We start from the raw sequence: 25697 nt of genomic DNA on the forward strand, positions 1-25697 counted from the left end.
ACTTTGTAGGTACAGACGTGCTGATATCCTACAACTATCCAGTAGCTCTAGGGCATTCTCTACACAGAACAGCAATAGCTATTCTCTGAAGGCAGAGCACTCCTAGCATGTATACAGCATATGCCAGCAAAATTCAGCTTATGACAGCAAAATTCTGCTTTTGCCAATGTAACTTGCTCCAGATCATCCAAATGAAGCTCTAAGCTTCATTTTTCTAAGCAGGAGAAAGAGCTACACTCATGCACGTACACTTTCGTCAATGTAACTCCATCAGTCATGTCTTCATACACTGGATTGACACTGAAAGGCTGCCAAGGGATACTGTAGACGTAGTGCTAGTTTCTGAAGCTCATGATTTCCAATGCTTACAGACTTCAATCTTTATTACTATCGCAATGCTTCCTGCTTCTAATAAAACATATGATAAATATCTAAACAATCCTCTAGAATGTTATGCATGTAATTACTTAGATACTTTTTTCAATGCAGATATGGCTTCCATTACAGTCAACAACGTTTCAAAATCACTTTAAAAATCTGCTAGGTAAACAACAGCCTAAAATGAAAGTGCTGACATGCAGCTGCCCAAATGAAAATTGTGTAACAACTTACATTTAATCCTATCTATATTTGAAAGTTCTGTATTTATAGTGTTTGATGCCCTATTTTTTCTGCTGAGTTTCATTTAGCATTTCATTCTTCCTGCTAGATACCACTTGAGATGACCGCATACACATCCTGATCCCCTTAAATGCTTTCGAGCAGAAACCACTGTTCAGAAACTCATAACATTACATTTCATGCCCTTGCCCTTTCCCTCACTTTGCAGATGCAGAGGAATAGGCTACACTACACCAGTAATCTCATTTACTACTATCAGCTTGCCACCTTAACCCAGTTTGCAGAAGGCTGTCATTATCCTCCATCTCACAAACTTCATATGTTTCAACAGAAAAAAATACTTCTCTGAGCTATAACAATGCCACACAAAAAAAGAAGATAAAATAAATGCTTATTAATAGATGTCAACAATGAAATTTTCCTCCGACACTACAATCCTAGTAACTAAGGTGTTACTGCTATTGATTTGCAACCACCACTCCGGGAACAATCAAGAATACTGACCGTGAAGCAAGAATAGATTTTTTTTACATTGGACCAGAAAAAGAAACCTTGCAAACCAAATTTCATTTGGGTAGAGAAGTGATAATTAACATGCAATCCAGCACTAAACTTCTTGACAGCTTAGGACCAAAGGTCAGCTTGCATTTTTTTTACATTTACAATTCAGTATTTCTAATTGTTTTTATCTATGCCTGCTGACTATTCTCAAAAGATGAAACCACTATAGCCCTCTGCTTCAGAAACTTGCCATTGCTCAGCTTCTTCTTCCATAAATTACTAACATAATCAGAGATACTAAATCACAAAACTACAGCTGTTGAAAATTTGCAACGTGCAGACATTTCTAAAGAGAAACTCTGGACCTCTTCGTCTATCAAAACCAAGGCAAACCCCAAATGCTGAACAATATTCCCATGCCATTCCAATAATAGCAAGCTTCTGCTCAAAACGAGGCTGTTCTTTGCAAGAAAAGTTGTGATGCCAGGGCAAATACGGTTTCAGGTTTGAGAGAACACAGAACAGAAACACGTGCACAAGCTCCAGCAGGTTGCAATACACCGCTGACGGCAGCACATCTGAGGACGTGCAAGGTGGAAGTGGGACCAGTTTGCCCTTTTTGGAAAGGTACATGGGAAGCACTATGGATAATTCAACAGCACACCAGTTTACCAGATTAGAAAGTCTTTTCCTCTAACAACACTTGCACAAGTTACAAGTTTGCAGCTAACTGTTGTAACCTGCACTGTTCTCCAGTCCCTGGGACTGTTATTTCACTATTCAGGCTAAATACATCAAATGTTACTTCAAGCTTCTTCCTTCACTGTTTTGATTCTTTTCTTCCTATGCCTCCTGACAGTGACAGTAAAAGATAGTCCTTCACAAAATGATAGACCATTGAAATATTGAAACTTTATCATTCATATAGTTATGTTCCAGGATTCCAAGAAATATCTACTGAAATAGCTTCAAGTATCTTTTTCAATAAAGCATAAACAACACCTTCAATAAAGGAAATTACCCAGCATGAATACAGAAAAGAGATTCAAAACCAAATTCCACACACAGCTGCTTTAGTGCAACAGCTAAAGACAATGCCATTTCCCCAGAAAAAGTGACAGGACAATTTGGCTCCTCAAGTGGTTGGATGTGCTTTCCCATTTGTTAGCAGACGCAGTAGGTGATGGTCATTCCCTCTCCGGTGTTTAAGAAGGAACTTCTTGGGTATTAAAAAGCCTCACAGATTCCAACATAAGCCTGATTTACAAACGTCTTCAGGTACAGTTCTTCTTTGCTGATTTTTAGAGATTCACATCCTGAGCTTGTGAAGGGGAATTAAGGTACAAAAAACAGACTGCCAGAGCTTCTATGTGCAGAAAGCAGAAAAGAAATCCACATCTCCAATGTTAGCAATAATAGTTTACACTCCCTTTTCCGAAGGGAAGGCTTTGACACTTTCTACACGTTTTAACTTCATTAGCATAATTTCCCTCTCCTGACACACACCATTCCTGGAGTAAAAACTTCTTTTGTGGCTGTTAACGGACTACATGAAACGATGTGTCTGGCAAACAGCACCCCCTCCTCTTTTGCCCTCCTTTCTCTAATTCAATAAATTTATTTCATATTTAGACTACTGTGAACATAAGCATTAAACATACACATACATAAACACCTGGACCTGGAAGCAACAGCCTGCCACCCTGCCTGCTCCCATAGAGTTTGTGCTTTTGCTCCCTCTGCCTAAGCGAGAGAAGGTACCGGCACCACACCACGGGTGCTTGAAAGGACGGCACAGCCAGGACACCCTCCGTCCCCACGAGTAGTATCCAAGCTCACAACGTGGCAACCAACATTTCTTTACAGATACCTTGTTGGTTTTAAGAAATGTTTCTTAATCAAAAAAGTTACCTTAATCACAAAAGGTGATTAAGTTATTCCTAATCACAAAAGGTGGGCAACTGAGGGCAAGCAACGAGAAGCAGCCAACTCCCCCTCCACTCACCGCACCTTTCCTCGATCAGGGCCCACGTCCCGCCCACGCCGTCAGGGGAGAGGGGACCTGCCTGTCCCCCAAACCCACCGGACACCCGCAGTCCCGCCCTTCAGCCCCGCTCCCCTGCCTGCTCTCCGCCTCCTCTGCCCCAGGCACGGCTAGGGAGTCCCCGTACCCCCTCACTCGCGGTGGGGCGGAGGGTCCCTGCAGCACCAGAGGGAGAAGCCCTTCCCCTTTCAGGGCAGCCGGGCGAGCTTCCGTACCCCGAGCGCACTTGGACGAAGCAGCAGGTCTCCCCTCGCCCCGACACCACGCCGCCCCCCCCGCCAGCCACCAGCAGCCGCCCCTCCCCGCCCCGTCGGGGCGCCGGCCCCGCCCCGCCCGCCCCCCTCGGCGGCGGCTGCTGCGGCTGCGGAGCCCGCAGCGCGCCGCCCCCCGCTCTCTCTCCCTCCCTCCCTCCTTCCCTGCCTCCCGCCGTTACCTGGGCGTTGGAGCCGATGTCGGTCGGCCGGCGGGCGCCGAGCGGCTTGGCCGTGGTCTGCAGGTTGATGGGGGCGCTCTGCGGGGGCTCCACGCCCGCGGCGCTGCAGCCCAGCCCGCCGTTGAGGTGCGCCGTCACCATCGCGATGGGAGCCTTGGCCGGCAGGACGGAGATGGACAGGCTCTGCCCGGGGCTGCCGCTGGGGCTCCCGCCGCCGCCGGGTGCCTTGAGGAGCGCCGGGACGCCGCCGGGCTTAGCGCTGCCGCTGGCGCCGCTGCCCACCAGCAGGGCCGCGGGGCAGCTCCGCACCGCCAGCTTCTGCCGGGGGAGAGAAGGGGAGAGAGAAGCGGCACCGTCAGCCGCCGGGCTGCAGCCGGACCCCGGCCCCCCGGCCCCCGCCGCCGCCGCTCGGCACCCCGGCCCGGCTGGAGCTGCCCTGCCGGGCTCGGCCCCGCCGACACGGATTTGGGTTTACTTCCTTTTACGGTTTTCTCCTTGGAAGGGACAGGCGGGAAGGGAAGGGGAAAGGCTGGGCTTCCCCCGCTCCCTCGGGGACTCGCGGTTTCACTCGGGTTGGTTTTTTCCTTTGGTATCTGTTTATGCCCGTAACTAATGATCTTGGTATAGGTCTAGATAATACTCAGCTCTAACTAATAATAAAAGGCCTTTAGACGTAAAGAACGTTCTTTTCAACTTTCTCTTCCATCAGTCCGAAAATCTACACCTGCTCGCCTCACCCCAGCGCTTCCTTACGTCTGTTCTTTCACCCTGACTTACTTCGGACTCTTTTTTTTTTTGTTGTTGTTTCTTCTTTAACAACTTCTTTTCTTTTTTTTTTTTCCCCTCACAAACTTTCACTGTTTTTCCAGTGTTTTGGTTTTGGGGTGGGATTTTTTTTTTTTTTGTTTCAAGCGAAGTTTTCTCCACGGCACCCATTTTAACTCGCAGTTCTCTGTTTTTCTTAACAGTTGTACTTTTAAATTGCTACAGAGTGGCTGTTCTGTCCTCTGTAATAGGAACACATTGATTATGACCTATTTGCAGTATCTCTTACAAGACTTGAGATTTCTATAGGCACTCTGAAATTGCCATATGGTGAATGCCAGTGTCTGCATAAAATGCTCGCTTTTGAAAAGAAAAAAACTTTTATAAAGTTGTTGCACTTCAAATTATCTCAGAAGCTGTTCTTATATGGGGAAAAAATGTCCTGGTTCGAGCCTCTTTTGATACTTCGAAGCATTAAACATCTCATTTTTACAAGAGTTGACATCAAAGGTACTTAATCCTGCAAAGACTTCTGCCCATGTTTAACTTTATTCGCTGACTGGTCCTATGGCTTCCGTGCAATTGCCTCTGATGCGAACCCTTTCAGGAAATTTCACCGCCTGTCTAGGTCTGCTGCTGTACTATTAAAAAAAGTCATTAAGAATTTTGTTGTCAACTTTGCCTGTTTAAAATACAGTGTGTGTGTGTGTATATATATATATGAAAGGAGGTATGAAAACCTCCTTGGGGGGTGTGTGTGTGTATATATATATACACACACACACTGTATTTTAAACATACGCGCGTGTGTGTATAAAGTCACAGCCGTGCTTAGTTCTTTCTAGAATCAAGGCTGAAAATCTTACTTCTGGGCATAAAGTAGAAGCCTTGTAGTACAAAACTAACTGACTTTTAAGAAGGTAACTTCCTTCTTACCTTTAAATCCATTATATACTTTAAGGCTGTAAAGCCTTACTTGTCAAATATGTTTGCTCTAGGAACTGTAGTTCTTGTGTTTATGTGAAATAGCAAGCATGCACTTTATCAGAGATAGCTGCTGCATATTTTAATGTAAAGAAATTACTCTTTTAATGTCAGCATTATTCTAGTAATCATGACTTCATATAAATTGTTTTAAGTTTGTTTACTTGTGCCTTTACCTTTCATTCTTCATTATCCTACCATCCCAAGGAAGCATAGGCGTTATTTTCCTTAAACTATACTGTTGCACGTCATAGATGTTTTGAAGAGGAAATAACTTTTCTTTCAGTACAGAAATACACCTGTCTGTTAGTTTAAAAGTACTCAAGTGAAAGCCAAGAAGCTCAGGTGTGTTTTATGTAGGTAGGAGAAGTTGCTTATGACAAAATTCTATAGAACTGCTATTTTTCTGTTTGGTTGTTGTGCAGTTTTCCACTGGTGTTCCTTGTACTGTTATGTTGCTACAGATGCAAAACGACTGCATGTAGGAGAGCTGAACACTACCTCTTCCCAACTCTACTGAAAACCTCCTTGTGCAGCGCCTTATTAACCTGTACAATAATACAAAGCTTTCGGATTAAGAGTTCAGCTTGTGACTGTATTTTTGTTTTGATTTCTGTCACGTGAAAGACTTCCAAAGCTCACAGACTGTCAGAAAATGCTGGACTTGGTTTCAGTGCTGTAAATCCATTACCGAACTGGAGTTAGTCCAGGAGTGATATCCTAGCTCTGCTACAGACAACCAGAGGTTTGCTGCTGACGTCAGCACCAGGGTTTCTTTTTTTGTGGAACTAAGAGCATTCATGATCCCTGATAGGTCATTGTATTGAAATATATTTTAATGTCTGTCCTCAGAAATGTATTTTGATTACGGGATGAAAAACTTCTTACAGAAATACTGTTACTGTACTGATTTCAAGATTTTCACTTAAATACGATTTCTAATATGTAGTATTCTAACCGTATTAGTACAGCTTTACTTTTCTCTCAGGGAGTTCAGCAACAAAAAACATCCAAGCAAATAAAACTCCATGATCCCATACAATACTTAGTAGCTGGGTGGAAAAGTCAAGTATATAAGCAGAAGTAGATTATGACTCTCCTGACACAATTCAATAGCATGTAATTGTTTCTTGTCTTGTTCCAAAGGAGGAAATCGTACCAAGAAGTACAAAAGCAGCAAATGATGCAAACAAACAAACAAAAAACTTCATGACTCAAACTACTATCCAGCCTGTTTCCACTGTTCTTCTATATGCATTAACAGTCAGTTTTGTATGTCTTTGTATGTGATGAGTATTTTCCTAATAAACTGACAAAGCTGTCTATTCAGATGTATGCGACAAAAAAAGCTAAGGAGGTAAGGGTTACTGCTTGTTTCAGTCTAATTTCAGATAAATATTAAAATCAAACATTCATCTAATGGAAAACCTTCATTTTCATTTAGGTTTTGCGGCTTTTCTAAGTAAATACAGGGGGGGAAAAATGTGTCCCTGTGATAGGCTTGCAAGGACCAACTGGCCCATGCCAGTGACCTCCCCACAGAGCAATGCTATGCTAAATTTATTTAAATAACTGCAAATTTTAGAAACTAAATATGGAAGCATATACAAAGGATCAGGTGCTCAAGATTAGCTTCCAAAAGAGAGTTACAGAAAAATTGTCTGTCTGGGGAAAAGAAGCTACAGTATCTCTTCTGTGTCTCATTTATTAATTTTCTGAAAATGTACCTAGCAAAACTTCAGAAATACCCTCCTTAATCAGATTACATTAGTAGGAGACGAGCTATTATGCTGTTTTTCTTTGTAATGACCATTTTTATTTTATACCCCCAAGAAGACATTGATAAAGGAGTGTTGGCAGAAACAAAGATTATGATATGAGAGATTAAAAAAATCCTCAACAAAACCTACATCTGCTGTATTCTATTTCTGCCAGATTAATTAAAAGAATAGTCTTGGTTTTTAAAGAGAGAGAAAATCTGCATTTTGAGAATCAGTCAGCATAACATATTCTCTGACACTTTTGGAATGATGAATAATAAGAAACTAAGCAAGCTTTGGACACTGCAGCTGAAAACATGTGCTGATATAATGGAAGAGCCAAAAGAGAAAAAAAAAAAAAGAAAAAAGAAAAAAAATTGGCTTTAAATGCTGGAAAGCAGGTCGCTGCTTCTCATCCACAGCGTAACAGTCCTCACAATACACCAATTTTGAAGCAGTTCCTTTTCAATAGCAACACAACTTTCATTTTCACTGCAGGATGCCACAGGCAAACCGGAGTTTGAAATATGTATGCCAGTCACATGCAAACACACTACAATGTGCTGGAAAGCTGCCGCTTGTTTATGATTTCCCATCTTGTATGTGGCACAGTCTCAACTATTCAAAGCAGAGCTAATATTTTTTCCATATATATCAAAATAACTCTGGCCTTTCTATTTATTTGTACATGTAAGCCCTCTGCCCGCCCTCTCCTTCCTGACGAGGTCTGTGCTGTGAAGATTTGCAGATGACACGGCAACCGGGCAACAGGCTTAGTGTCCCTACTAGCGGCTACTCAAATGCTACTTCTCCATCACGTACCACAAATCATTCTGTTTAGTGAATAATGGGAAAGAGCAAAGGGAGAAAGGATTTGAAGGCGGCTGTGCTGTTGTGATACACACGCTGAGCCACACAGTACATGTATGCACATACACGTGCGCGCAGGCTCCAGCAGGCTCTGCACGGACAGTGTCACTTTCAGCGCAATGTTTCCGTTCCTTCATTTTTTCTCTGCTGCAGCTTACATCACTTCTTCAAATCCTTACAGAGTTGATGTCAACTTTACTGCGCACATACGTCTCAAACAAGAATACGGTCGTATTCTACAATGGAGGAATACTCTGCTACTGGCTGCTCTTTGCCACAGCAGTGATTTAAAACAAACGCATGCCTCTCAACAAACCTTCACGTTTTCATAGTAAAATACGAGACCTGTTTAAAAAGGACCTAAAATTCACTGTCCATCACATTTATATTTTAAGACCTACATGCTGTAGATAGAGACTTCAGTCCATTAATCTTTCTAGAATGATGCTCTCCTGACAAAGCAGTTTCACTGTGAAAAACTGCAATTGTTTTCAGAGCAATATCAGTTCTTTACCTTAGTGGCCCCCTGGCTAAGAGAAAACATTTGGCATAACCCTGAGAGTTTATTTAGCTTGCAGAAGACTGGCAATCCACTTTCAAACCAAAATGATGGCTCGTCAATTAATAATTTAGCATTCGGCACTAATCTAAGGCCCTGCATGCAAAACAGCTGAACAGACTTCTCCTGCAATGAGAGCCGTGACCTCTGTTCATTTACTCAATTGTCACAATAAAATTCTCTTGAACAACGGAATATTTAATATGCAAAGAGCGACAACACACAAATGCATTGCGGACGGGCCACCAGCTATAGCACTTTAGTATAGTCTCTTAGGATTTTTGTACAATCCTATGAATTTCCACGTATTTCTCCGTGAATTTCCATGTTGCTACTTACATACACAGCTGATCCTGCCTAATCTGTGCTTTTAGTGATGAACCAACCACCTGCATATCTTTACACACTGAGAAAGGAATGAGCAGGGCTTTGGCTGAGCATATATATGTACGCATACATGGGCACCCACGGCAGTTTGGTGGATGCTTATGGAGGCGAAAGGCTCTGTAGTCTATATTTTATCCCTGGACTCCCATAAAAAATGCTTCCCTTTGCATACAACCCTTGGGCACCAGGTTGCCTGTGCCCGAAGAGAAGACAGTAAAACATGTTTTCATACAACCAAGGATGAAGACACTTGGCATGCAAAAGTTTTATGCACTGTTTCTGAAACACAGTATTTCGATGTAATGGTGTTCAAGATGTGAAACCGAGGAGGAGGAGCGTTTTTAAGGAAGGCTGGGGTAGTTCCTCCTGCCAGTCTCTCGGTAAATGACCTGTCAGTTTGATGCAAGCGCTCTCCCTGCGACGCCGAAGCTGGGGCGGGGGGAAGGGATGGGGAGAAAGGAGGGGAGGGAGGAGAAATCGCTCGACAGAAGTATTTAATGACCCCCAGGGAGGGGTCACTGCTGTGCGGGATGATGTGCGGTACCCGGGGGCAGGAAGCCTTCCTCCCTCCTCCTCCTCCAGGCCGGCGCTGCGCGGAGCGGAGCGGAGCGGACACTCCCTCGGCTGCTCCGCGCAGCAAACCCCTGTGTGTGTCCCTTGCCCTCTCCTCAAGGAAGCCCCCAAAAGCGCGCTTAATAAACGAGGAGGCAGGGACTGCCCGACTAGGTGGAACTCGGGTGTTAATTTTAGTCAGGAGTATTAAGATAATAGCTGAAGAAAATCTGGAAACTCGATCGAAACGGGCTTTCTATGGGCGGACTTTCAGCCGAAGGAGGCTGAGTGTGAAACACGGGCAGGGAGGTTTACATGTGCAGAAGTACAATCTCAGCATTCTTATTTTTTTAAAGGCTTCTTTTGTCTGCTGGCTTCTTCTTTTTCTTTCTCTTTCTTTCTTTCTTTCTTTCTTTCTTTCTTTCTTTCTTTCTTTCTTTCTTTCTTTCTTTTTTTTGACAACTTCCTGCCTGCCTGTCATTAGAAGTAAGAATGTATTCCTTTCTATCAGATCTCAGTTAATTAGCCATCGCTGCAGCAGGCTCAAGGATTTAAATTCAAAGTGAAACTCATTCTAATCAAAACTGCAGCAAACTGGGGGTTTTGTTTGACTTTAACCTGGAAGTCAGTTATTGTACCACTGATGTACATACCACATTACCAGCTGAGTGCTTTCAGCATCCCTCTATCAGTGTGAAATATTTAATCGGCACAAGGATCCAATCAGCACAGCAGAGGGGAATCTAGCGTGTGCATTAATTTACTTTCAGTTGAAAAGCAGTAAAGCAGGTCAGAAACATATAACCTTCTCCCTTCCCCCCCTCCTCTTTCCCCTCCCAAACAAATACACAGCACATCAGAAGAGTTTTGGCGGCGGGGGAGGGAATGAAAGCCACCCCGTATGCATCCAGATTGGAGAGTCAGACAATAAATTAGTCATTCCTGCCAAAGAATGACAAACGCTGCCTGCAACAGAAGAGGGGAACAACCCCTCCCTCTAAACATACCCCCCAAAATCCCCTCTCAAATTAATTACATTGGGTAATTGTTTGTTTTTTAATCTTTGACTCTTTTTAAGCTAGAAAGATGGCTGAATGATTACCCCTTCTGTGTATGACATTAATTAGAAAGAAAGCAAATGCCAGGAAATAATGAAACAGTCTTTCTATTAAGGTGCAATGGCTTTGGATTTTCTGACCAGCCACGTTCTCCAGGAAAGGCTTCCATTAATATTATTGGTATTGAAAATCTGTTTTAGAAGCATTCCCAAGCTCTTCTACTCACCAGCAATTTTATATATTGCAGAAGCATACTGCAGCATACAACAGCCAAACTTTTTCTGCTACCAAATCTACCCTTGTATTTCTTGCTTATTCTCTGAAGGCAATCAACTTCCTAATCTCCTTGATTAGAGAATGAGAATATCGACATGCAGTTTTCTTTCACAAGGGATCATTTACAACATGAACGTTATGTGAACAAACTTGCACAATCCTGCAAGCGAAACCATTGCACAGAAATCCGATGACACGCAACGATTAAAGTTGCACCAAAAAAACCCACCCCAGCTTGTCAGTCTGATGTGGCCAAAACTCTCAGCGTGGCTGCTTTCCAGGACAGGGCAGCAATGAAGAATTAGCAGATTTATGTAAAAAGAGAATTTTCCGAACTGGTAAACACCCTAATAATGGTAACAGTGGGCTTAGAAAAGCACATATTCACTCAAGTGCAATTAGCCTTTAATTTCTGAAACCATTAAACAGCTTGCCGACTGAAAAAAACAACGCGTTTTCAACTGTATTGCAAACTGGCAATCCGCTCGTCAAAGCTCAGAATTATCTGCTTAGTGACTTGTAAACAGCGCTTTTTAACTAACAAGGAGTAGGGGGGAAAGAGGACGATGTTTAATGAGAAAAGTCAGATTCACATTATGGAACATTCTGGAAGTGCCTGTGCATCTTGAAGGAGAGGAGGAGGGGGAGCGAGGATTTTTTTTTTTTTTTTTTTAATAACCTCACAAATAATCCCTCCTCCTTTCTCTCTCTCAAACCATGTCAATGATCAAGGAAATGAGAACAGGGCGCTTGATTCACAGCTGACTCTCTCTTCTTGTTACATCAGATCAAGAAGGAGCAGTCTAACAGGGGGGCTGATTTCTGCAGGGGAAACAAATCTACAAGCTGGCATTTTGTCTCCTACTCCTATTAATTAGCCCGCTTTTCTGTCAGAAACAGAGCTTTTAAAACTTGTAATGGAGTTATACATGTGCCCACTCGCATATACGCTGCATATATGCATCCAGAAAATTAAATATTATGCATGTGGGATAAACCCCTCCCAAAAAAATCTTCAAGGAAAGAGTGGTCGGTTTCCTATTTTATTTGATGGATGGCTCTCTATTCTTTTCCTTAATCCCAAAAAAATCTGCATAGTAAACTGCTAATAGTAAAATGCAGCCAACACTAAAGCCCCTGTTAACGACAGCCATAAGATGGGGTGCATTGTGCTCCGGGTCAGGTTCATAGGGGCAAGACTGCAGCTCAGTCTGCACGTCTATGAAATGATTCTTTTAAACCCAAACTTACAACAAAGGAAAACTTTGGCTTTATCTCCCTTCGAATAAACCAGAAAGCATAGAGGCGTCCTCTTGGCGGGTCAGAGGAGGGTTTAAATGGCTCCCCACTGTGTAACATAGTTTCTCCCCTCGCCCCAAAGCTGGAGTCCTACTTGCCATTAGCAGCTCAAAATTTACATCGTTTTGCTGTTGCCAACTTAAGTTTCCAATGATTTGCCATGTCCTGTCCCGTACATTCAAGATGACTGCATTCATCGGCCTTATTTAGTGTTAAAAACCAAAACCAACTCTCCACGAACAAACACACAAAAAAACCCCAAATCCCGAGTGTACACCATATAAACACTAATGTGCTTCTAATTTAAGTTTTGAAAAAAACAAAGGCAGAGTGATTAAAGGCCAGGAGCATGCAGCTCAGCATATGGAGCCACAGTAAGTGCCCTAGAACAAGTTGAATGTTTCCATTGTCTGAAAGACTCATTCATTATAGCCACAAGATGCAGTGCCAACATTTGCATTTTTAGAGGGGCATCTTGTCATTTTTAGATAAATCATGGGATCCAGACCCTTTCTAAATGGCATCAAAGCTCACATTTCTCGATATCCTGCCTCCCTTTGTTTCAGTACTCTGTCTCACTATTTTCCTTTCCTCTGCACAAATGTCATTAAAGTTTGCATCGTAGTACGTCTCCAGACCAAGATGGGAACTCAGAGGCTTCTCTTTTTTGCTTAAAAATGTGCTGTTTCCTATGATCAAGCAAAGCAAAAAGAGATGCAACTGCATGCAATCACAAATATAAACAATAAATTAGAGTAATTTATTGTATCCAGTTTCAAAGCTACTGCCTCCTGATTCACACTGCCTCCCCCCATATTCTTCCCACCAGCTCCCACCCCCGACCTGATAATAATTTCTTTGATTTCTACCTCCTTCACCCCAGTTTAAAATCAAATTTGTAAATGCACATCTTCCTTGGTGTGGCAGAAAGAACTGGCAATACAATAAACTAAGCCAAATCCTTTTTTTTTTTTTCTCTTTTTCCCAGATAACACAGAATCCTCCTGAAATGAACAAATGTAACTGTGAACAGATACAGACTTCCCATGGGATCAAACCATCAGTTCCTCAGTATACATATAAAGAAGAAAGAAGTTAAATGGTTGCATTTCCCCCAAGGGAAGGCAGAGCTTCAGTTGTGAAGTATTCCCATCAGAAATTCTGTATAAGTTGCAAAGAAAAAAAAATAATCCCAGCCTCCTCTGCAGACCTTGTATAGACATTTCCCCAGCAACTCTATATATGCACATTTCATCCCGACAGCACGAGCTTTTACTATTACTGTGTTACTCCAGAGTGATTACTATTTTCCAACGGCAGGTATATTTGCATGGTAGTCATGAAACTGCTCTGAGCAACCTTTTAATTTTCCAACACTCCAAAGTGGAGCTTTGGTGAAAGCAAACAAAGCAGAGGGGGTAAAAAAAGGGCCCAAATTCAGTGCCTACATCTAGGCACCTCAGTCCAAATCCAGGCTCTTGTGTCCACACAGGCAACCGCCAACTGGCACAGGGCAGCAGCGACCAGAGACAAAGCCACCTTCTGCTCATGCACCCTGAACTCAGGTGACCCTGCTCATTTTTGCAAGTGAATGTTGGTACATGAAAGAAACGGAGCTCTAGATTTTGTCGCAAAACCTGAAGAGTGTGCTTAGTTCAGAGGACAGAAGGGGAAGGCAACAGTATGAACAGGTTTTTTGCAAAACCCATCAGTTATTAGCACACCTTACTAACGAAAACCCCATATGGTTTGGCAGCACAGTGAGTAGTGTCCTTCCACCCCAGCCTCTGGCTGGACCTGTGTCTACTTCTGGTTAAGCACATCAGAACTGAAAAGTAATCGGAGGTGTTTTCTAAGATTTAGATAAATCCCTTTGCCTCAGTTTCCCAACTTGATAACATGCCTTCCTCGCAAAGGTATTGTGGAAATTAACTGGCTAGCAGCTATTAAATGCTGTTTCTTTGTTATTAAAGGCAAGCTAAATCATATGATCTCATCTTAATCCAACTGGATTATGGCTGCCAAATCAAAGGTAGTGCACTGCTACTGTTTATCTAATCGTACTGTTTATCTAAGCTTGCCTACTGATATTTTCTAATGTCCTCCAGAGGAACCCTTGTGGAGATGAAGATGAGGCTTCACAGCTCCAAGTATTTTTCTGGGTCTGTGTGTGCAGGCCTGGCCACATATTGAACTAAGTGGAGGGCACAAAGTTCATTATATGTCTTTTCCTTTCCACGAGTTGCATAAAAAACAATCTATGGATCCAGAAACGTAGCAAAGCCCAGAGCCAGAGATGACAAACACACAACTGATAACTACACTTCTAAAAAGAGCTGCTACAAGTCTGAAGAAGAAAGGTGTTCAAGGAAGCTGGAAGGAATGGGAGAGGAGACACACAGGGGGCCAAATTTCTCCCAGTAGCGCTTTTGGAGCTCTGCTCATCAATGGACAGAAAAGGGTTGAAGTGGCAAGCCTCTGAAAGATTATCCTCCTGCCTCGTAAGGTAAAACAATTTATTATAAATTATGGAATAAGAATGATGAACAATTGTGCAAGTGCTTTGCAGGTGTAAATTAGAAGGATGAGTTGACAATGGACTTCCATCTCAAGACTTCCTGCTTTCTAATACACCTTAATATACAGTAAAATGACAGTCTCAATGCGTCTCAATGCCTTTCTCTGTCCCTTCCCAGGATCTCGGAGCATCCCTGCATCAGTCACAGAAATCCCTGCGAGGTAGCAACTAACAGTACACCTGTGGAGAGAAGCTGCAGGAGCTAAAAGTGAGGCCAGAGACATGCTCACGTGATATATCAAGTCAAAGCTGGAAACTGAACCTTGACGTTAAAAACCTGAAACTTTAGTTGTCGGGAGAGCACTCTCACTCCATCCTTCTTCTTTGCTTTAGTTGCACCACTTCGTTTGTTATGTGGCCTATTTAGGGCTATCCAAAACATAAATTTGAATAGTAAACTGCCCTGTTTATCCAACCTTATGGTTGAATGTGCAGACAGGGTGGCTGTCGCAGCACTTGAGGCAGCCACAGCAGTGAGTTTTTTGTTCTGTTTTTCAAGATGTTCAAAAAGGCAGATTATCAAACAATGGGTTATCAAAAACACATGGCAATTTTCGAAACCTGGCTGAATTAACACCACCTGATCAAATATCACCCCTTACAAAAGTAGGGGATACAGGAAATTAGTAACTCCAAGCCCTCTGTCATGTGCTCAGACCACTGTGCAAGGCTCTACTTTTTTTATGGGGAACACGTAATGGCCCGGTTACTCTAGGGACATGGGTGGTTTAGACAGATAAAAAAAAAATTAACCTCCCCTCCCTAATCCCCCCCAGTCTGACAAAGAATGCTGTGCAAGTACATAACATGTGAAAAATCAAAAGCAAACTTTTACAGCCTGAGAATCACAAGTAATACCACTTGACTAGATACAGATAATTGATCAGTCATAAGAGGGGGATGCAGCATGTAATATTTTCCTTTTAATGAGACTTCAGAGAATGCATGAAAAAACTATTTAGAATGACTGAACTGTACAAATATATTAGCAGATGTTGAAAATATTGGGTAAATTTAAGAAACAAGGGAATGATATGCTTTCACTCTAACTTAATGGAAATGCAAATGCTAAGATAATGCTTAAAGGGAAAGAAAGGTATACAGCAGCAGTGTTGGGAAATAACATTAAAAAGAGACAAAGAAGCTGCTAATGAAGGACTGTGTAGATCCTAGGGTGAAACCAAGACACTACACAACCATTATTCCAGAGGCCAAAGAGAGAGTAACGAGCAATAAATAATGCAGATCATGCCAATGGCAGTAAATAAAATGGAACGTAGAAGAGAGAATGAGAAAGAACAGACTGGGCCCACTTCAAAACAACAATAGGAGAGGAACACAATAGCTAAGGAGAAAGCAAGGACGCACTACACAGTAACTCTGCCGTTGCCTTCACACATAAAGATGGAGATGATTATACAATGCACAGATAAAATGGAAATTATCTGCAAAATTTAGACGCTAGTCTGCAGTTATGAGTGTCTGAACTAGTTTCTAAACTACTCCCATGAACAGCGGCAGGAGAAAGACAGACATTTGGTATATTGATTTTCTTGCTATGGTAGTAGAAAGCACTTAGATACATCTTTCAGCCATGTGAGCTATATAGGGAGCTGCACAGAGTGACACAGATCTGTGTGTATACTTAGAAAGGATTCAAGGGCACAAAAGAAAGGTGAGAAGAGAATGAGAGAAGCTTTAGCAAACTGTTTCACAACTTTGTTACATTTAAGGATCAGAATAAACAACATCCTCTTGGCCTTATTTCCCATTGTGTGCTACGGAGTGCAAAACATCATAGCCACTCAATACAAACTCTGCCTCAGTCACTCACTCAGATCCTGTGCCTGGAACATTTATCGCAGCCAATAGCTTTTCTTCTGATAAAAGCCATTTTGCAAAGAAGCTGAACACAAAAAATGACAGGATGGTCAGTAAAAAAACTGGTGCTCTGGCTCTCCAGTTCTGCAGTGCACCCATTTATTATTTTTTTTTACATTTCCATTTGGGCTAGCCTTTTCTTCTGCAAGAGTGGAACACCTTCAGAACAGAAGACAAGGATTAGGACACGACCATGGAGCTCTGTGGCAGGTTTGTGCAGCAGCCCCTAGAGATCCGAGTTCAAATACAGGTCAAGCCATAAGTGGGAAAGAAAAACGAAGGCCTTGTTCTAGTTCTCATGCTTCAAAATCATCTGGGGTGTAAACCCCATCCCACTCCCCCCAGGATAAGACTGGGCTGCAGTTGTGTGAATTGAAAAAGCATGATGTAGAAAAAGAATGGGGCAAAAAATCATGCTTTGCTCATTCCAGTGGATTCCAGCTGAGCAGGAGGTGAGGATGTTAACAGTACTCAATCTGGAAGAAGTAGCTCTCTGCACAGCTTCTCTATCAATACTGTGACTGCATCCAGTCCTGTATCATTTTATTTCTGCTTTTGCCCCTGATTTTATAATATTTATTTTTTTTCTGAAGAACTACAGCCTTTAGAAGAAACTGTGGAAAAATAAAATAAAGCCTAATAATTATGGCTTCCTCCAGGAGGTAAGGGGAACAGGCCACATTTTACCAAACATTGTACGCTGATATACATCAGCAGTGCTTCCAAAGCAAGCTGTCTCCTGGTGTCTTGAACCTTCTGTGCCGTCCCGAGCTATGTGGCTGCTCCAGCATCCAGATAGCTAGCTGTGCAATAAACCAGGAGCTCTACTAATTAAAGCTAAGCTGGCAAAGAAAAAAATCTAGGTTTTAATGCAGATTGGTCTCCCACCTCAGTTCACACCATAGCTGCAGAAACAACTGGGACAACGCATCAGGAGGAGAAAGAGGGGAGGAAGAGCGAACCAGGAAGGAAAAGCACCCTTCCAGAAGGGTGCTGCTGTGGGGTTTGGGCAGCTATGGGCGCAAGCCTGGCAACTTCACAATGAATTGTGAGGAAACTGGGAAATATAAAAGAAGGGATTAAAGAATAAAAGAAAGCAACAGAACACACGCAAGAGCCCGTCAGGACAAAGAAAAGGAACTAAGTAAAAAGCCACCATGCCTTTCACTGCTAGGCCAACAAGTTGTAGTAATACTACTTCCAGTAGTAATCAACACTCACTTTCGTTACTTGGGTGTTCAGCAGCCTATGAGGAAACAGTCCCATTTACAGCAGACTGCTGCCTACAACATAACCAATATGCAGACTCAGCACAGAGGCTAAAAACTGCATGGACACAGTGAGTAAATTACCCTCTCAACCCTCAGAGGATTATAGGTCTCTGTCAGGTCATTCAGATCTAAAATTTGACCTGTCTTAAAGCATTTGTAGCTTGACAGGGAATACATTCTTTATTCTCAACAGCCATTTCAAGAAAATAAGTCTTTTGATTATAAAAATTATTATATTTTTATATTTAATAATTCTAATAACATTTTCTATCTACAAACACCTTTACCAAAAAAGCTCATGCCCTGCAATTCACACCTCTGCTTAATATACATGAACATCCCCACGTAGACACATCCACCTACAAGGCACTACCCTGAGTCTTATGCTGACATATAAAATAAGAAATTAACCACAAGAATGGGAGCTGTCAAGAATACAACTCAACAAAAAATTATTTTTAAAAAACAGTCAAATGCAAAGGGAGAGAGCAGACAAGAAACAGGACATTAATGGAAAGGCGTTCAAAACTTAAGAGTTTTTGACAGCATTCTTTCCAGGAACCAAAAGCAAGATATGCTGGAATCCAGTGCTGGAATAGGCTAAAGGCAAATACATTCGATTTTTTAACTAAAAGTTTCAAAAAGAATTAAGTACAGCATCAGAGATGTTTTCTTAATGTGAAGGTGGACAAAGTGGCAAGAGACAAAGACTGCTGAATTCAGCAGTAGATAAATCTATAAATGGGAAAAGCAACCTGTAAATGGAAACTTTTCCAAGCTGGAAAGAAAGTGAAGCTCCTAGGTATTTTAGCAGTGAGCATGAGTGAATCTCCTGCTATTTATTATATCAGTATCATCCACTAACATCACTGCACTTAAGGGCTTACCAGCATTTCCATTCTAAAACTCAACACGATACAAGTTTATTAGTTGATTGCTTATCTGGGCAGGGTGTGGATCAACAAAATATGGCACATATGTTGAAACAGGGCACATATGTTCTCAGCTGAGAGATCTGTGTCGTTTTGGTTGGGTTTTTTTAACGTTCTCTAGGACACATGAGCAATTTCCTAGGAGAGTTTGCCAGATAACGTACAGTCTATGAGTATAATAGGACTTGCAGTGCTACCCACGCGTAAGCTGCAGAAAAACAAGGAAAGTCCAGTCCAGAATGACTGGAGTGCAGGGGGAAATAAAACTAAGTTTTTCATCCTGACAAACACGGCTTCACAGCAGCCAGTGCACTCTTCATGCTGTTCCAAGGGCAACTCTAGGTCTGAGGAAAACAAAAAACAACCCAACTCTTTTGGACTGGCACGTGAATATGTCCAAACTAGCCTCTTTGCTGGCGTAAAGGGGAGATGACGTGCCCACCCTCACAGCAAGACAGCTTTGGGCCCAGGAGACAAAAACAGGGCCTCAGATTTTGTTGATACTTACTCATCTTCCAAGAGGTACTCTCCTCACTGAACTTAGTAACTGCAGATTTAAAACCAGCACACCTTCAGCTCAGAGCGCTGCTGGACCACAGACTCAGAAGAAATTTGTACTTCAGTTTACGTGCTTACTGAGCTTTACTCCTTTCTCCTACAGCAGACTAACACCTATCAACTTCATCAGAATTAGGCTTACTCAAACTGGTGTTAAGAGCAGAAACAAACACCACTGAATGTATTTAAATGATTCTGCTACTTTCTCTCTGGTCGCTATTTTCATGAAGGGTAATTACAAGCAAGGCAGACTAGCTCAGTGAGGCTCTCTCCACTGTCAATTGTGAGAACTAGCTCAAACATGGAGAAAAGCATGACACTCCTCAGTCAGCCTGTGGGGACCCTACAGACCCCACTTGATAGACCCACAGCCCCTCTGGGAACATCTTACCAGTGCCTTTTCATGTAAAGAAACAAGCACCTCAGAGGGAAAATCACCCCACCTGATAGGTGAACTCTCCTCTGAGGGGGGCTTTCTCTCTCCAGTGACGTTGGGCATGTGGGCTTCTAATTTAATCATGCCTATTAGGTGATGAAGGTTGGAGAATTGAAGACCAGAATACTAAGAGTGCAATGTTTGGTCACTCAAATACACTGTTCTTTATCTTGGGAGATGTGTTTGTATAAAATTGGAATATCTCAGTGGGGAGTGAACTGCAGGAATTCTGTTCCCAAACCATGAATCAGGGTCACCTTGCCTTAGTCCAGGCCTTTGCACCTTAGACCTTGAACATCTCCTGATGTTCACAGAAAACTCCTGAACAGCTGATGTTAGCATTTACTTTGGCTTCAAACATGTTAAGAATAAGTCTAAATGACAAAAGCAGAAGAATTTGTATATTGATCTCAGGGACAGGCAATTTAGGTGAGACATCTCCCATCCAGGTGTTCAGGTGCCAGAATGATGCAGTCATGAGGGTGCATAACTTGTCATCTGACAAAATATCCTGCCATCCCTGAACTGGATCTGCTGTCACCATGCATCTGCAGCAATAATCTCCCACACACATGGATGGGCTGCTGACCAGCCAGCATTCCCCAAGTGGGGGACAACATTGCCTATGAAGGTTGGTAGCCCCACCTTCCCTCTATCTGTGAGTGACAGTTAGTTGTTCCGGCTTTTAAATTAAAGGCAAAATGAAAAACAGCTCCTAAGACGTGCTCCCCTTGGTACACAGGCAACATGCATGAGTCTTTTTGGCACAGCCTTATGAAGAAGTCCTCCTACCTTAGAAAGTTTTGGCTTTCCTTGAGAGGCTGCAATGTAATATGAGAATGATTTTGGTTAGGAGGCACGCTGATACTGTTAAGGTTGCTCATGCTGAGCAATGAAGCTTTGGTGTGACCTTATCAGCAAGGATTTTTAAAACTATGCAGGAGACAGAGCAAAATGATCTGGACAAACTCAGTGCCCTGGCAAAGAGCACAAGAACAGGCAAAAGCTGGCTCATGGCAACAAAAATCCACCCTTGCATCATCATGACTAAACTATAATTAGATACCTCCATTTTTTTAATCACTCATGATTCTTTATAAGGGCTGGCAATATGAGACTAATTTCTTACAATTTTACATAGAAATATTGTTAAAGTGACTTTTAAAGCCTTTTCATGCTGAAGTAAAAAAAAATTCCTCACAATGCCTAGTTTCTTTCAACTGACGGATACCAAATAGGACAGGTGCTGTAGGCTTTGGGCCTGGTACAGTAAGAAAAGGTAAGTGAGTTTTAGGACAATTACTCTGCATTGCGTTATATTAAAATATCAAGAGGCATGTGTCTGCTGGGCCACAAGCAACAGTGGAAAATACATTGTTTATGAAAAAGACAAGCCCTTCAAGGGCAATTACAAAATTTGCACAGCCATCTGCAGGAATGGGAATGCATTTAAACCATTGCCTGCCACCATGCCTGACTTCCAACACAGCAGACAACAGGAAGCTACAAAAGTGTTTTTATTTTCCTTGGCCTCTTGCTATGTTTCCTAGCACACGGGCAAGAATGAATGAGGGCTGCACACCTTCATTAGCACCTTGAGGAACTGGTGTCCCTGAAAAGCAGTCACATTTACCTTGGAGACTGGCCCAAGCACTCCAAAACTGTTCCATTTTTCTTGGGACAAGCTCCAATGAAAGAGCATTTGCAATGACTGCTAGAGAAAGCCTGTCAGATCTGTAGGGCACTTCTTATTTGCTAATTGTCCATCCGTGCCTCAAGCCACAGGGTGTGAGTCAGGTTCCAGCCCAAAACTGCTTAAGTAGGCATGCACCATAATGCATGTCTACCAGAAAATCTTTTGAAGGGACAAAAGTCGCTGGTGCAGGTACACACCAAAACTCCTTTGGACCACCATTCATTTCAATCTCACAGGCTATCACATCCTGCTGGTTATCACAGAGTGGTCTGGACATGACTATACGCACAGCTAAATGCTTTAAGGCAACTTTAGGATTATTTAACTAACTGATCACATAGCACCAACTAGAAAACCTAACTCAAGAATTCTTGCATGAAGCTTAAAATTTCTTCCCAGAAGCCATTCTGCAACCAAACTTAAACCTCAATTTAAGGATTTCAAGTAATAGCATCTACTGCTTTCCTAGGTTAATGACTTTCACTCTTAAAAATCGCCATCTTATTTCCAGCTTTAGCTTCTAGCCACTTACGCCTTCTTCCTAGCTACAGAGAATAGCTGCCTGTTAACCCAGATGTTCCTTTCCTGGAAGACAGGATGATGATTCTGTTTTTCTCCGTGAGGACACCTATATGCACAGATGGCACTGCACTTGCAATAGAAGATAAGGGAGCACTTTTTACTGTTTCAACTTAGGTATGGGGCCAAATCAGCTTGTTGTATTGCTGGGAGATGCAGTGTTTGCTCTACCAATCCCTGAACCCAGCTCAATACCAGGACAAAAATGAAGAGAGCCAGAGGACCCACCAGCAATCTATATTTTACCTTCAGAATTTTGTGCACTGAAGCCAAATTCTCTTAGAATCATAGAATCATAGAACTGCCTAGGTTGGAAGGGACCCTTAAGATTATGTAGTCCAACCATGAACCTAACTCTGACAAAAACCATCACTAAACCACATCTCTAAACATGATGTCTACCTATCTCTTAAATACCTCCAGGTGCCTCAACCACTTGCCTGGGCAGCCTGTTCCAAGGCTTAATAACTCTTTCAGTGTAAATTTTTTCCTAATATCCAGTCTAAACCTCCCCTGGCACAACCTGAGGCCATTTCCTCTTGTCTTATTGCCTGTTACTGTTACTGCCTGTCAGAGAAGAGACCGACCCCCATCTCTCTACCACCTCCTTTCAGGTAGTTGTAGAGAGCGATAAGGTCTCCCCTCAGCCTCCTTTTCTCCAGGCTAAACAATCTCAGCTCCCTCAGTTGCTCCTCATAAGACTTATTCTCCAGACCCCACAACCGGCTTCATTGCCCTTCTCTGGACACACTCCAACAACTCAATGTCCTTTTTGTGGTGAGAGGCCCAAAACTGGACGCAGTACTCGAGGTAGGGCCTCACCAGTACCGAGTACAGGGGGACGATTGCTTCCTTAGTCCTACTCACCACACTGTTCCTGATACAGGCCAGGATGCTTTTGGCCTTCTTGGCCACCTGGGCACACTGCTAGCTCACATTCAGCTGGCAGTCGACCAACACTCCCAAGTCCTTTTCCACCAGGCAGCTCTCCAGCCACTCTTCCTCAAGACTGTAGCGCTGCATGGGGTTGCTGTGACCCAAGTGCAGGACCCAGCACTTGGCTTTCTTGAACCTCATACCATTGGCCTTCTTGATTCAGGTCAGGAGATTCTTCCAGAAGACAGCTGCCTCACATAAAATTAACTCATTATATTAACTAATGGTGTGTAAATAAAACCCATTTCAGTTACACTAATTCTATATTCAATGAACTATATTCAATCCATACTAAAGAGCTGAGTCAGAGGGAGGCTTGCCTGTGGCACTGTGTTAAACTTTCAGTAAGATGCACTGCTCTTTCGTAAAATAGCTTTGCAAACTCTTTTATCACTGGTTTTGCTTTTAAACCTACCAATGTGATAGTAATTACTAGGAGCAAATTAAAAGAATATAAGCACATTAACCAGGTACCTGTAACGTGCACAATCTGTAGACTTTGAAGACTTAGCAGCACACTTACAGACCTAAGCTGAAACTAAATGAATTCCCATCCAAGTAAAGACCCAGCAGTAGTAGTACACATCTGAAGGGAACAAAATACAACACATTCCCATTCATGGATTCTCAGGCTACAAAGGATGATCCAGTTCACCTAGTCTGGCATCTCATATAACACCACCATAGCATTCAACCAATTAGGGACTAATAACTTATTTTCGCGTAAAGCTTGACCTTCCAGAGAAGGCATCCTGCCTTGATATGAGGCTTTCATGAAACAGCAAATCTTCTATTTCCTTTGGTCATCCCTTCAAACAGTTAAATCTCCCCCCCCTCCCCCTTAAAGCCTTCAGCCTGGTTTCTGACTTGAATTACTCAGGAGTTTTACCTGCAGTGTTTGCTAGGTTTGCTAGGGCTACTGGGCCTCTAGTATGGCCAGAATTTCCAACAGTTCCCTTGTTGCTCTAGGATTTCTGTATTTTAATCAGACTTAGGGAGCCAAAGCAGGCTGAGTGTGCAGGAGCATGTGGTATTCATGTGCAATGCAGCATGCAATCCAGCCTTTCGCCTAGCTCTCAGCCATTCGCATTCTGGCAACATTGCTCCTTCAAGTCCCCAAATACCCTCGGCCCAACAAAGAACAAATACCAGCTTCTGTGAAGCTTCAGCAGAGAGAAAATGGTAGCTAAAAAAACGTAAAAGGCCAACTTCAAAGTTGTTGAATTTGGTGCTTGGGCTTTGAAAAACCTGTCATTTGGGAGGAAGGGTGGGAGGCTGCTCTTTCCCCCTCCTTTTCATTAAACGGCTCTTCAGAACTTGGGAGAGCTACTGCTCTCATTATGCATTCCTCCTTCTGGAAATAAATACTTGTGTGGGTTGTCACATTAGTCAGTAGATAGATGTCAAAAACAAATTACAGCCTGGCATGGAGCCAAACATTGTGTGTGTGTGTGTTATAACAGAGTATCTGGTACAAAGAAGGTGGTTGGTTCTGCATGTCAGAGGGTGGAGCCTTTTCCAGGAGCAGAAGTCTTATAATGAGGGACTTTCTAAAGAAGGAACAGAGAATCACGATCTTGTTTCATTCCTTTCCCCACAAGGAGATATTACACAAACTTCCCATATGGCTTATCGCTACACAGAGAAACCTACTCTTTCAATGCTTCTTCCAGCTCTGTGAAGTCAAAACCAAGCTAAGCAGTCCCACAGCTCTCTTCAGCCTTTAAATAAGCTGGGGGTCTCCAGAGAAATGGGAACCAAAAACTTATTTGTCCTTTCAAGGTCCAGAGAATCTCTTTCTCACCCCCCACCCTCTTTCTCTCTCTCCCTCATTTTACAGGTTTAAATCAGTTCTCATGTCGATTATGATGAGCTGCCCCAATCAAATTCCTTTTCAAAAATAAAAAGATTCAACAAACATACCTAGCATCCAGCTTTCACTCTGAACCAGCATTTTTTTCGATCTGAGAGACCAGCATCCTGGATTATTGCCAAGCTTGTCCTCTGTGAATAAGATGAGACATACTGCACACTCCTCCCCTCCACGTTTTGCATGTGTGTAGATATGAGCCAGGGAAGGTAATCAACAAATAGTCAAAATCCCACACTAACCTTGACAAACAGAGGACTGCTTTTGAGACCCTAAAGGCAGAGGAGATTAAGTTCCACAATTAGATTATCTGATGAGAATATTTCAGTGATTAAATGGAGTTATTTCAGTTATTCCTGGAACAGTTGGAAGATCAGCTGTTGTTATGACATGCCTTCCGACTGCTGTGCTACTGTAACTCTGGAACCGTAGTGGAAACTGGAGTGCAGCGTCTACAGCTGCATTGTAGACACCAGAAAGAGATGCGAAAGACAACCTTCCTTCCAGTTTACCAGATACCACGTCTCTGATCTTAAGATTCGTTTATGTTGGCCATTTCCCTAATCTTAAAATACCTTGACACACTGCAGTGCAAAGACTACACATGATTTTTAAGAGGACTCCACCAATAACATCACTGTTCAAATATTTCTGAACCAGGTCACTAGTAGTGAATGTAAATGAACAAAAGTAAAAAACAAATAAAACCAAAAAACTTTATATCACTTCATTTAAATTCTGAATATTGACAAAACTCACGTGTTCAAATATTGTAACTCCAACTAATCACAGAAACAATCTGACTCTTTTAAAAAGCAATAAATTATAAAGTCTTTCTTTCCCCTCTAATA

At 42.5% G+C, this 25697-nt stretch overlaps 1 protein-coding gene across 5 annotated transcripts in view; it reads right to left on the bottom strand.

Moving 5' to 3' along the window:
- The window catches only part of PHF21B (PHD finger protein 21B), a 175582-nt gene that overhangs the window by 62904 nt on the left and 86981 nt on the right, over positions 1-25697 (bottom strand). For 3 of the 5 annotated variants that reach the window (XM_063354960.1, XM_063354951.1, XM_063354941.1), the window contains one exon: positions 3600-3917. The exons of the other annotated variants lie outside the window; for them this stretch is intronic. In XM_063354960.1, the coding sequence (XP_063211030.1) occupies positions 3600-3917 (318 nt within the window). The remainder of the gene's footprint in view (positions 1-3599; positions 3918-25697) is intronic. 5 annotated transcript variants of the gene reach the window in all.

The sequence above is a fragment of the Chroicocephalus ridibundus genome, chromosome 1 (genome assembly GCF_963924245.1).
Source record: "Chroicocephalus ridibundus chromosome 1, bChrRid1.1, whole genome shotgun sequence".
In the NCBI taxonomy this organism is placed as follows: Eukaryota; Metazoa; Chordata; class Aves; order Charadriiformes; family Laridae; genus Chroicocephalus; species Chroicocephalus ridibundus.